Below are 14653 nucleotides of genomic sequence, written 5' to 3'. Positions count from 1 at the left end.
TAGCAATTCATTTCATTGAAAAAATATCTGGACCAATTGTAAATACTTATCTAAATTAGATTATAAACCATTTCAATCGTAAAAAAGTTTTTCAATACATTTTTCCTCACTATCTACGATGGACTGGAATTCTACTTACTGATTAACATATGGATCTGCTGGATCTGAATCCGACGCAACGATGCCTAAAAAAATGAAAACGAGACATTGTATCCTGTACAACCACTTGTTAGGCATGGTTATCCCTTATGGGCTACGGCAGAGCCCTGTTGATACCACAACTCGCAGAATGAAACAGTATAGCCAGCGCAGCTGCTTTTATTGAAGCGACGCCCCCGTGCCAGGCTTGCCTCCCGGTAGAAAGTTCCGACGGTGTCCGGTGACGCTAAATGGCACTGTTTAGCACCTTAAATGAAAACCTTCGATTTGATTACGAAACGCTGATGAATGAGAAGTTGCAAATGTATGTTCTTCGTGGGAATGGATCACACTTCCCATCTTGTAGTTCCTTTTTTTTTTTACCTTTCTCGATTACTTGATTATGAAGTTTAAAAAGATTAAGAATAATTCAAACTATTCAATTTCAAGAATATGAAAGTCTGAACTTCTTCCAGTTTAAAACTAAAAAATTTCAAATTATGGAATTATTATAATATTATATTATTATATATAATTATATATTATATATAATTATATATTATATATAATTATATATTATATATAATTATATATTATATATAATTATATATTATATATAATTATATATTATATATGTCAACACAATAACTAAATCAGCGGGAGCATCATAAACATCTCATGCCAGAAAATTCTTTACATGGCATTGGCGTACAATAGATTATTTTTTGGTGCGAATTTAGCATTTTTACTGAATCTATCAAGCTATCCTTGGCGAATCATTTGGCGATTAATCCCTTGCATGCGTTAATATTATCCAAAAATCGAGTTCGTGTTTTAGATACGTTTTATCAACCGTTAAAACAAAATTGCACTTGTAACAAAATCCCCATACTGAATTTGATATATTAAAGTCATTACGGTTTCGAATTATCGCGTTTACATGTTTCTGAAACTACAGACCGACAGACAGTAAACCCATAATTAAAGTTGGCTCAAAATTGAAGTTGGTTCAAAACTTGACCAGTGTCTACACTATAATTGTTAAATCTGTGTTCCGAATTTTATCCATCAAGCCTTCTTCGTTTTGTCCTTATTGTGTCACCTTATATTTCAACGGACAATAATACAGACGGACGTCTTCTGAACAGAGTTTACTCACATCTAATTACTAAAATCATAAACCAAAACCTAGCTCAAAGCGTTTTTGAGTGATCCTTGCGACAGACAGAGAGACGTTTTCTAAAAATGAATTCTTAGAACTCTGGGAGATGTAAAACTTGAAGATTCTTCAAAACTCGAGTACGAATTTTTATTACTATACAATTAAAATGTACAGAATTATTGATTAAATTGTATAGAATAAATAATTAGAATTAAAATTTTATGTATGGTTTTCAGTCTAAAATTGCAGATAAATATCAAAAGTTTGGAAGAATTCCACCAGAAGAAAGTTTGTCCATTTTTGGTTATATAAAAATGATACCTCAAAGGCTCACCAAGCCATTAGATGATATTTATTACATAATACCAGAATTGTAGATTCGTATAATATGTTGAACCAAACCCATCAAACAATTAATATACTATACGTCCATTCATGTGTAATTACTTAAGCTAAAAGACATAAGCTATATGATGCATTTTAAAGCTTCTTTACAGACAAAATAACGATTTGTCTGAATTTAAGATGAATTCATTCTATTCATTAAAATATGAATCTAAACAAATATAAATGGCCAAATATATTCATAAATGTATGAATTTTAAGTTATATGATATATTTATTAATTGATCTGTTCATGATGAATCTGAGAAAATTTTGCTGAAAACTTCTTGAGATATTATATAAATTAAGAAAAATATTCTTTAATGCCCATAATGTTTAAATACTCAGCGACTCTGTTTTCAGTATTCATATTTAAAAAATGCTTCGTTTTAAAAACATATTATTATATTTATTGCAGTTTAATCATTTCCACTTTAATTAAAAGCATAAATTCTACGGGAGCTAACAGAAAATTAGAGAGATATATATAACATTATGGCTGAAGGCCCTTATAATATTATGAGTAAATTATATGACTATTAAAATTTGAAGTTTTAAATATTAAAATGAAGAAGCAATTAAAATGGGAGTTCTATAAAATATTTAATTATTAAAATTTTAACTTGTATTAAGATTGGCGAACCGGCTGGTCGCCAAAGGCGGCTAGTTGATAATAAAATTATAAAATTATTAACTTTTAGATATTTAAAAATAAATAATTTCAGGACCTATTGATTTTAATTAGGCCTACCTCTATGAAAACAATTTCCAATTTGATAGTATTATCCAAAAAAAAAATGAGTCCCTTTTTTTGCGGACGAGTATCAGGAAAGTTAAAACAAATAAAATTCAGAAATGGATCAATCGATATTGTATATTCTAGAAAATGGTTCGCCATTGTGCGTTTTCACGATAAATCGCATAAAAACGAAAATGTTCTTACTCTCATTTGGATTAGATACTTGAAAATGGCAACTATTTATTTCTTGAGTAAAAGACATCTTCTATACTTATAATAAAGCTGAGTCTCTCTCTCTCTCTCTCTCTCTCTCTCTCTCTCTGTGTGTGTGTGTGTGTGTGTGTGTGTTGTTGTGTGTGTGTGTGTGTGTGTGTGTTGTTGTGTGTGTGTGTGTGTGTTGTTGTGTGTGTGTGTGTGTTGGCGCTCTACAGGCCATACCATTTGACTTACAACTACCAAATTTGGTCCATGTATTCTTTGGAGGTCGATTTGGAACGATTTGTTCGAATTTTTAATTAAAAATTAAGGAAATTTTAGACATTTATTTGCGATAATTTCCAAAATTATAATCACGCAAAAAGGATTTTTACATAAAGTGCAAAAAAATATTTTTTTAATGATCCCATTGTTTTAACCTATAAATTAGATTTTTTTAATGATTTTTTTTTAAAAATACTTTAACCATATTTTTTAATGCTTTATATCGGACAAAATAAAATAAAATTTAACCTGCACGAGTATGTTACGCGCGCATGGGGAAAAATTAGCTTTCATCATCGAGTTGCCACCGCATTGACAAAAGCTCAAATTAAAAATTAAGTTAAATATTACTTCAAACCTAGAAAAGTGTCAATTTCAGCACATGTCTATATGAAATGAAATAAATAAGAAATATATTTTCTAAAAAATAAATTCAGAGCAAAGTTTTTTGTGATCTTTTACAATATCTACGTTACTAATCTTAAATATGAACAAATAATAATGGAGCATTTTAATTAGTATTTTTCTATCCAAAACAAAGTTATCGTGAAACTGATATTATAACGGTTAACCCATTTACTGAGGGATATGTCAGCTGCACTGACAAGTTGAAAATGAATCCGGTTTTGAATCCTTTCATAACAACAGTTGCCAAATATCTAAACCAGTAAGTACTTTACAGAACCCAAAGCATGTATTTAAATCAAGGGAAAAATCTCCTTAATTTTTGAAAACTTATTGCCATATACTAATATCGTGAATGAATGAGATGCTCAGAAATATGTTGTAGACCATGAAATAGGATGGGAAAATATACCTATGTATGTTCGTCTTAATGAGCTTAAATTTGGCTAATTTATTTTATTTTTCTATCTTCAGTACTAAGGAAGTTATAGTGAAATGAAAATCTCGACCCTACACCATTTCCACCTCCTTTGAGCTAAAGGTGCCATCTTTGAACTCATCCGAGATTTTTATATTTCTTACAAAGTATTTTAACCCGGTTAAAATCTAAACAATATTACTCTAGTTACCTTAAACAATATTACTCTAGTGTTCAGAAGATAACATAAGCAAAGCGCTATACACACATATATAACTTTTGAACGAAAGGTGGTTTTGAGTTCTAGAGACCGTGATCGGTCAAGAACTGCAGAAATTTTCCTCCATAGAGAACCATTGCAATAGAAAGTCTTCCTATAGGAATCTACCTAAAATGCTTTAAGGCGGACGGATAAAACTTGTAATATGGATTTTATACCGAATTTTTTTTTAAATTATCCCCTTTTAACCGAATTCTAAGGAAGTCGATCTATTCGCTGTCAAAATAAAAGTTAATACATTAAATGCCAAATGTAAAGAACTGGATGGGGAAAAAAATCTGATCAGGAGGATTATCATCTAAAATATAATCTGCATAAAATTTGAAACCAAATCCATCAAGGGCTGTCTGTCTGGACTTGCGTATGCATCTAAGAACGATTATTCAAAGTAAAAACTCTTTAGGTCAATAGAATTAGGATCTCAGTGTTAATAAATAGAGAGCAGATTGTTATAAAATGTTTAGCCAAATTGTATACTGTGTATCAGTCAATACTTTCATTCATGTAAATGTAATATTACATAGCATTCATGTAAATGCAATTATTTAAATGCAATTTGGTATGTGACCTTGTTGTTTCTAATGGCACCTGTCATAGACAAGCCAACTGACTTTAGAAATCAATGATTTTAAACCAAGGGTGCGTCTCTTGTTTTTCAGTAACTCCATCTAGGGCCAAGCGTATAACTTTTAGCTACATACACGTCACAACCCTTTTTACGGAACGGACTTCATTCATGCGTTTCATTCACTCATCCATAAATCGTAATTTAAACCTGAATCAGAGAAATATCACCCCTGATCCAGTACCCCCACTGGTATTACTCTCGATATGGAGGACTTTGTGACCACGACAGATTTATACGTGCGCCAGCCGCCGCACACATGGGGAGTCTTCGGCGAGTGGCGTTCGAACACTCAACCCAAGAAACCCGAATCCAACACCATACCAACCAGGCTATCCCGACCCACAAAGACGTATTTTAGTTTATTGGCAAGGTAATACTTAAAGATCTTGTGTTAATTAGAAAATAAAAATAGAATATCGAAATAATTTCAGATATTTTTATTTACCCAGGAACGAGTGTGGGACACGAAGTTTTATAACGATATGATAAAACAAGTTTTATCACTTTTAAGAAGACGAATTTATTACTAATAATATCACAATGAAATAGGTAGAAAAAAGTTTTAAATTTAAACCAACGAGTGTGGTCTCCACAAAACTTTCTCACGTACTCTCACATACTCTCCCAGTGAACACATTACATGGCATTGACGTATATAATATTTACAAAGTATTAACCTTTGGCGTGAATTTAGCATTTGCACTAAATGTGTTGTGTGATTCTTGGCGAGATTTTGGCGATAAATCCCTGGCATTTGGTCAAAAATATCCAAAATTCGAATTTGGGATAAAAACGCGCTCTTTCCAACCGATTGAAAGAAAAATTTGATATAAAACTGCACTTAAAATCGCAATATCACATACCAAATTTGATACATTCCATTCATTCCGTTTTTCAGTAATCGGATTTACGTGTTTCTGAAAGTTCAGACCAACAGACGGTCAACATCTTGTTGGATTTCGTTCAAAATTTGGTAGGTGTATATTCTAAAAATGTTAAATATAGGCACCGAATTTTATTTGTCTAATTCTCTTCATTTTATAGTTGTTGTGCTACCTCATATTCGAGTAACCGTACAGATATACTTCCTCTGAACAGATTTCATTCAAAATTTGATAGAAATTTATAAATTTGGTTTCAAGCCTGTATAATAAATTTCATCCTCTAGCTCAGAGTAATTTTGAGTTTATCTTTGTCACAGACGAATATTTTTCAAAAATGTGTTTTTCGAACTCAGAGAAGACTAAAACATGGATATTAGTCCAAATGTCGAGTACGAATGTTTTGACGATTATTTAACTTTAACTATATTTCGTATAGGAGAAAGTAAAAATTAAAAAAAAAAAACAACAGTCGATTAAAAAAAACAGTCGACAGTTTTACAACTTTTAAAGTCCCATGCGGGAGAAATCGATACTATAATTTTTATTATTATTTTTTTTCTTTTTATCTTTTATACTTTGCTATAACTTTTCCTCAGTATAGCGACGTAAAAATTTATTTTTTTCTTCGACCAATCCTAATGAACCATATTTGATTTTAATTTTAACAGATGCATAAAGTACTCCATATTATACTCGATTAGAAAAACTTTCATGAAAAACTAAGGAACTTTACACTTTCTCATATACTTTATACCTTACAGTATGCGAAATATAAGGGAATTGTTATAATTTACCTTACAGTATGCGAAATATAAGGGAATTGTTATAATTTACCTTACAGTATGCGAAATATAAGGGAATTGTTATAATTTACCTTACAGTATGCGAAATATAAGGGAATTGTTATAATTTACCTTACAGTATGCGAAATATAAGGGAATTGTTATAATTTACCTTACAGTATGCGAAATATAAGGGAATTGTTATAATTTACCTTACAGTATGCGAAATATAAGGGAATTGTTATAATTTACCTTACAGTATGCGAAATATAAGGGAATTGTTATAATTTACCTTACAGTATGCGAAATATAAGGGAATTGTTATAATTTACCTTACAGTATGCGAAATATAAGGGAATTGTTATAATTTACCTTACAGTATGCGAAATATAAGGGAATTGTTATAATTTACCTTACAGTATGCGAAATATAAGGGAATTGTTATAATTTACCTTACAGTATGCGAAATATAAGGGAATTGTTATAATTTACCTTACAGTATGCGAAATATAAGGGAATTGTTATAATTTACCTTACAGTATGCGAAATATAAGGGGATTGTTATAATTTACCTTACAGTATGCGAAATATAAGGGAATTGTTATAATTTACCTTACAGTATGCGAAATATAAGGGAATTGTTATAATTTACCTTACAGTATGCGAAATATAAGGGAATTGTTATAATTTACCTTACAGTATGCGAAATATAAGGGAATTGTTATAATTTACCTTACAGTATGCGAAATATAAGGGAATTGTTATAATTTACCTTACAGTATGCGAAATATAAGGGAATTGTTATAATTTACCTTACAGTATGCGAAATATAAGGGAATTGTTATAATTTACCTTACAGTATGCGAAATATAAGGGAATTGTTATAATTTACCTTACAGTATGCGAAATATAAGGGAATTGTTATAATTTACCTTACAGTATGCGAAATATAAGGGAATTGTTATAATTTACCTTACAGTATGCGAAATATAAGGGAATTGTTATAATTTACCTTACAGTATGCGAAATATAAGGGAATTGTTATAATTTACCTTACAGTATGCGAAATATAAGGGAATTGTTATAATTTACCTTACAGTATGCGAAATATAAGGGAATTGTTATAATTTACCTTACAGTATGCGAAATATAAGGGAATTGTTATAATTTACCTTACAGTATGCGAAATATAAGGGAATTGTTATAATTTACCTTACAGTATGCGAAATATAAGGGAATTGTTATAATTTACCTTACAGTATGCGAAATATAAGGGAATTGTTATAATTTACCTTACAGTATGCGAAATATAAGGGAATTGTTATAATTTACCTTACAGTATGCGAAATATAAGGGAATTGTTATAATTTACCTTACAGTATGCGAAATATAAGGGAATTGTTATAATTTACCTTACAGTATGCGAAATATAAGGGAATTATTATAATCGTCAAAAAAATTCAAACTCGTGATTTTGACAAATTTTCATATTTCTGACCTTTCTAAATCCGAAAAACACATTTTTGCCATCCTGTCTTTTGTGTTTTCTATAACTACGATAATTCAAAAACGTTTTAAGCTAAACAGATGAAATTTGGTATATGTATTAAGGACCAAATTTGCCGATTTATTTCAAATTTTTAACGAAATCTGTTTTGAGAAAACCTGGTTATTCACTTACAAATGAACGCGGTAATTCCTAAACGTAAAGAGCTAGGTAGTTAAAATTTGATACATGGTTTTAGCATTTAAAATATCAAATTTTAAACTAAATCTGTTCAAGGGTTGTCCCTTATGTCGGTCTCTAATTTCCCATGTATGTCAAAGCAATGACTTAATATATGAAATATGGCATGTTATCTTCTGTCTTCACCTGCATTTTTGTTTCAAATTTTGGGGTCAAAGGAGTCCAAAATGCATATTCACCAGACTGATTCAGTAAAAATGCTAGATTCACAAAAACTGTCTCCATTTCCTAACTATAGTTCACCAATGCCTAGCAAGATATATGCGACCTCACCTTAGGTCCCCAAATTTGTGCGGAGGAAGGAGGATAAGATTTATTGGAGGGTACGCAAGAAAATATTTTGAATAAAACTCCCGCTGGTTTTTTTATTAGATTATCTATTATTACTTTGGTGCAATAGGTAATTTTTAAGTGAATAAGTTTGAATACACTTAGTTTTTTTTTTAAATTGAAGTTGACGGGTTCTGTATTCTAATGGCATTTTAACTTTCTCGCATACGTAGTATAGAGAAAGCATACTAATCGTTAAAGAATTTGGCGAATTTCTACGCTTTATATCTCTCCGAGTTCAAAAACACATTTTTGGAAAAAGTTCGTATGTCTGTCTGTAACAAAGAAAATTCAAAAACACTTTGAGCTAGATAGTTGAAAAATTTGGAATATGGTATTTCCACCAAATATGTAGATTTCTTTTAAATGTTGAGTAAAATCTGTTCAGAGGAAGTCCGTCTGTCTAATTATTTGAATATAAGTTCACTCGATAATTACAGAATGAAGAGAGCTATATAGATAAGATTCGGTAAACAGATTTAACATCTATAATGTAGACACCTATAAGTTTGAGCCAAATCCAAGAACGGGTTGATTGTCTGTTCGTCCGTAATTTCGGAAATATGTAAATGCGATAACTCAAAAACGTAATCATTTAAACATGATATTTGGCATGGAATTTTGTGACTACAAGAGGAGTTTTGTGTCAAATCTTTGTTTCAATGTTTGTTGAGTAAAGCGTGTCTAAAAGCACAAATTCGATTTTTATAGCTTGTAACGGCCAAATAACTCGCCAAGGATAACTCGATATATTCAGTAAAAATGTTAAATTTACACCAAAAGTTAGTAATTCGTAACTATTGTACGCCAATGCTACGTAAGGCGCTCTCTGGCATGACAAGTGTATTAGAAAGAGTGCGAGAAAGTTTTTGGAAGACCATTCCAACTGGTTAATCTATCTAATTTATCATAAACTCATTTCGATGGAAATTTCAGAAGGAATTTAATAAAAAATTATGTTATAATTAATAGGATTCGTGCGATTTTTATATGACATGGACGGTTACCTTCTTCATTTGACTGTGATGACATGAATCCATTTTATTTCCTAGTTGATTCAAATGCGAGAGATTATAAACGAAGACAGGAAAATTCAGCGAAGCTTATATGTTAATTTAATATTTCACTGGGAGATTTAGAAATTTTTTTAAAAAACTGACAGATATGATGTTAAAAAGTTCATAAAAAATACAGTCAAACCTGCTTTTATGTGGTAGATAGAAACTGAATAAAGGAAATCGCACAAAAAAAAAAGAATCCAGAACTTTATAAATATTTATAACAAATAATTTTTTACAACATATTAAAGGAAAAAAATTATGAAGGGGGAATTTTCATTTATTTTAAATGAAAAGGGCCGCATAAAAGTAGACTCAATTAGAAAATCTGTCGAAGATTTACAAAATGATGACAAAGTGCTTTCCAAATAAAATAATTAATTAAACTACACATGGAAACATTTTTATTTTCTCTTATGAAGTAAGTATAGTAATTGTTAAGAAATTCGAAGCTCAGATCTTGACGGATCTTTACGTTTCAAACCTTTTTAAGTTCAAAAAAACACAATTTTGGAAAATGTCCGCCTGTCTGTCTGTGACAAAGAATGCTTTCAGCTTTCACTCAAAAATGCTTTCAGCTAGATGATTCAAATTTGGTATACAGTCTTTATACCGCATTTACAGATTTCTATCAAATTTTGTGTAAAATCTGTTCAGAAGAAGCATGTCTTTCCGGCTGTTCAAATATAAGTTAATATAGCTACAAAATAACCCTAAATTCGGTACATAGAATAAACATCAATAGTGAACACACCTGTCAAAGTTTGAGCCAAATGCCACGACGAATTGACTGTCTGTCGGTCTGTACTTTCAGAAACAAATAAACACGATAATTCAGAAAACATAATGGCTTAAATATAGCTAATTTGGTATGGGATTTTATGTCATTTTTTATGTCAATTTTTTTGATCAATTTTCTTATGTTTTTATGTCAATTTTTTGTTTCAATCGGTTGTGGACACAAATTTGATTTTTGGACACTATTAAAACATGACAGGATTAATCGCCAAATACTCGCCAATGATGATGCGATAAATTCAGTAAAAATGCTAAATTTACGCCAAAAATTAATATTTCTTAACTATTTGAGTATTCGAGAAATTTTGGGGAGACACTCTCACTGGTTTTTAATTTAATTATTTATTTTAAAATGAATAAATTCTCAAAATGCCATAACTCAATAATAATAATACCCGTAATCCAAAACGCGTATCTTCTTTGCGATGAATTGATTCAAAATCACTTTCATCACTTGAAGATATAAGAATTGATTTATTTTTGGAATATATTGCTTTATTTTAAGATTAATTGACGTGTTATATGCATACCATGTACACCATACACATTATATTAGTGTACATATGTACATTGACAGAAAACATTACAATTGTATTATAATGTCAACACAGTTGAATTTCATATATCGCATGAAAAAAGACCACACAAAAATAGGTTTTGACTATATTTTAATATTAAATAATAATTATGTTTATTTAAAGTTCAAAATAATAATTATTTAATATTATTTGCTAATTATTCCAGACACGTCATATATTTCACCAGAAAAGAAATTCTGCCATTCGTTCAACGTTTTCTTCATTACTTAGAGTATGAAAGGTAGATGTACGGATGACGTACCAGCTTATGACGGATACGTCGAAAACGCCTTCGAGGGGGAGAAACACGTACAAACAAGCGATCGAATGACAACCCAGGATTCTTGGATTCTTCTAGGGAGCAAACGAACGGTGGTGAGATACGAAGTTTTAATATTCGATACGTTCATGAAACGAATCTGGAATAAAAGAATGCATGTTAATAATTAACTGTCTATCGATGAACAAGTCATTTAATACGAACGCACTGCGATTGCATTTTAGTATGAAATAATAAAAATAAACAATGTTTAAAAAATATTCTTTTAAGCAGTGCTAAAATACAGGATTTTTTAAATCAAAAATCTGGTTGTCCAAAAAAAATAGTATAGAAATCTTGACATTATTACACCAAGTAAACAGGAATTTCAATCATATTCATAATATATTTTTATCTTTAGTAATAATAAAGTAGAATGTGTGTGTGTGTGTGTGTGTGTGTGTGTGTGTGTGTGTGTGTGTGTGTGTGTGTGTGTGTGTGTGTGAGCGCGCGCGCGCGAGCGTTAGCATTCTACACGGTTGACCGTTTGATTTAGAACTACCAAATTCGACTCTATATATTTGCCTTTCAAAGAAATATTCATATATAATTTGGAGGATTGGCAGTAGATTTGGAGGAAATATTCATGTGTATTTAGAGGGGGGGGTGGAATATTCAATGAATTAAAAATTAAAAGAGATTTTGGAATTTTTATTCACCAACTTCCGAAAATATTATTGTATCAACTGATATTTACACTACTTTAAAATTTGTCTTTAATCATTTTGACTTAATGGTGCCATAAATTTCTCTGAAATATTGACAATTTTTGTTTAAAATTTGTATAGTTTCCAACAAAAGATTCCGCTGTTGCAATTCCCTTCACTTATATTAATGTCACATTTTAAAGCAACACTAGGCATATTTTGGGACGGACCAAGTTATTTTGAACAGTGGTCAGATGACGAGGGCGACATTTGAATGTGCCGACAGATTTAACATGCATCAAACAAGCTCACGTGACGGTTCTTCGGTGGAATCGGGTCTTGAGCCTGGACCCCTACAATTCTTAAGCCGAGGCCTTACCATCAGGCCACTATTGCAATGAAATACAAATAGTGTTGCATCAAATACATATTCCTATGATTTTCTTTAAAATCTAAGAAAAAAAATATTCTGATAATTATTTGCTCACTTTACATGAACTATCAGAAAGAGAAATTACATTACCGAAAAAGACAAACATTTAAAATTGATTGCTCAGACGTTTAAATTTCTAATGGCTTTATGATGTCATGGGATTATATTTCATTGAGAAGGTTCATGTTCAGAATAAATGGAATAAGTGTAAGGTTATTAAAATGACGCGACTTTCATGACTGCTACAATTTGATATTAAAAATATTTTGATAACAGAATCATGAAATTAAGTCATGCAAAGAGATATAGTTGCAATTAAATTCAACCAATTGTCTTATCGAATCCGCTACTCATCAAAAGCAGCTAGTTTTAAACAAATGATAAAAAATTCTTTCTTTCGCTATTCACTGTTGAATAATTACTTCGTGAAACTGCCTATAGCATCACACATATTTAGGATCTCCTGTTGAGCTCTTGATTTTTTATAATAAATTTTTTTAGAATAGACTAGTGAATATAATAAAAAATAAAAATATTGTTTATGCTCTACTTTTTAAACTTGAATGTATTTCATTATTATGAAATTTTGCCAATAATTTCATGAGTTAGTTTATATTAATTTTGTTTAAGTTCTTTTTGAAATATCATAAAATATTCTGAGATGAATTTAACATTTTAAACCATTGTCAGAAGACGAGGATGGTAACTGAGATAAAATTTCTCCTTTTTGTTTCTTTACTACCCTTTACGACTTTTTATATGTGAATTCAACGATATTACGACTTTATGTATATAAATTCCAACAAAATTTACCAAAACGACTTCCAAGACCCCACATGTTCTAGCTTTCTTACATATGGATAAAGTTATCCTATTTTCTTGACAATGATAAAGACATTGTGAATTCTTAATATCCTACGAAACATTACGTAAACCAAGCTGTTACGAAAAGCAATGAAAGAATATAGTGAAACCAATAAAGCATTTACTAAAAACCCTTCACAGAAAAGAACATCATTAATTTTATTTTAACGAAGTTTTTCTGACTTCATTTATCATCATTTTACGACGTCTGGTTTGTCGAAGTTCCGGTAAAATCTGAATGTATAAAACTACAGCATGTATAAAACTTTCTAACTTCCTGCATGTTAATGGCGATATAGTTGAATATCATAAGCAGCATTTCATAATCCGAAGTGTTATTAAAAATAATGAGGTCAATATAGTAAGTGATGAAAATGATAATGAAGAATTTATTAAACATCTTTCAGATGAAGGAATATTTGTAGCATTTGAAATATCAATAATATTCAGGAGTTCAGTTCAGTTATATTAATGCACCGTTTTAAAGCAACACTGGGGCTATTTTGAGAGGGACCTCGTAATTTTGAACCGCATTCAGATGACGAGGACGACACCCGAGCTGGCATCCAGTCTCTTAATTTCCGTACCACACTAATGTAAGGAGTTTGGCTTAGCGGATTTAACGCGCACCTTAACACTTAACACCACACTTCCCTTTTTAGAGCTCACGTGGCCCATTTCCGATTTGGTATAGATGTAGGTGGACTTTATTTAAAAAAAACTTATGCAGCAATCAATTTGAAAGAAACAAACTAATGACAAAATACGAATACATATAACAACAAGAAATTATAAAAATTAGAAAGAAAAATATCTGGAGTACAATAAAACTGCATGAATGAACATGATAATGTACAGTGAAAATACAAAGGAATTATAAAAATTAGTTACTTGAAGGGGTTAAAGGATAAGTTATGAATAAAATGCGAGGTGTATTAAATGATGCCCTAAAAATTGATAGGGTTAATCTAATTGATCCATGATCAATTGGGAATCTAATCATGTTTATGATTAATTTTTTGGAAAATGAATTATTAAGGACTCTTTTGCACTAAAGACTTTCTAGCAAAGATGAGGGTTTTCGGAGGTGCCATGAAAGAGTAAAAAAGCAGGATGTCGCGAAGTGGATCGCCGACTTTTCAACAGGAGCAATAGTCATTTTCTGATAAATGGAAACGGCGAAGAAAAGAAGGGAATGAACCATGTCCTGTGACAAACAGGATCATGGATCCTGTGATCCATGGATCCAGGACAGTGGTTCCACTTTTACCGTTTTGATGACTTTATAAATAGAAAGGCCAGTATTTCCACAATCCCAGAGATTTTACCATTTTCTTATAAATATTTTCTGAAGGCGCTGTTTAAGAATTTAACGCTTACCAGATCCGCTTATATGACGGTTCTTTGATGAAATCGAGTCTCGAAACTCAAACTCTGCGGTTCCGAAGCTGAGACTTTACCACCGGGCCACCGCGGCCCTATAATATTAAAAAGGATTACAGTTTCAAGAAATTGTTTCGAATAATTTGTTTTTATCGTCAAAAAGATGAGAAATTTTATTTTGAAAAGCAAGGATTAC

The 14653-nt window shown here is 30.8% G+C and overlaps 1 protein-coding gene across 2 annotated transcripts in view; it reads right to left on the bottom strand.

The window, feature by feature from the left end:
- Positions 1 to 273, bottom strand: part of LOC129975650 (cubilin-like) — a 176167-nt gene extending 175894 nt beyond the window's left edge. For both annotated transcript variants that reach the window (XM_056088750.1, XM_056088751.1), the window contains exon 1: positions 140 to 273. In XM_056088750.1, the coding sequence (XP_055944725.1) occupies positions 140 to 237 (98 nt within the window). In that variant the 5' untranslated portion in view covers positions 238 to 273. The remainder of the gene's footprint in view (positions 1 to 139) is intronic.
- Between the last annotated feature and the right edge of the window lie 14380 nt (positions 274 to 14653).

The sequence above is a fragment of the Argiope bruennichi genome, chromosome 7 (assembly GCF_947563725.1).
Source record: "Argiope bruennichi chromosome 7, qqArgBrue1.1, whole genome shotgun sequence".
Classification (NCBI taxonomy): Eukaryota; Metazoa; Arthropoda; class Arachnida; order Araneae; family Araneidae; genus Argiope; species Argiope bruennichi.
Note: the sequence above shows the minus strand (reverse complement) of the source record. Positions and strands in the feature narration are given on the sequence as shown.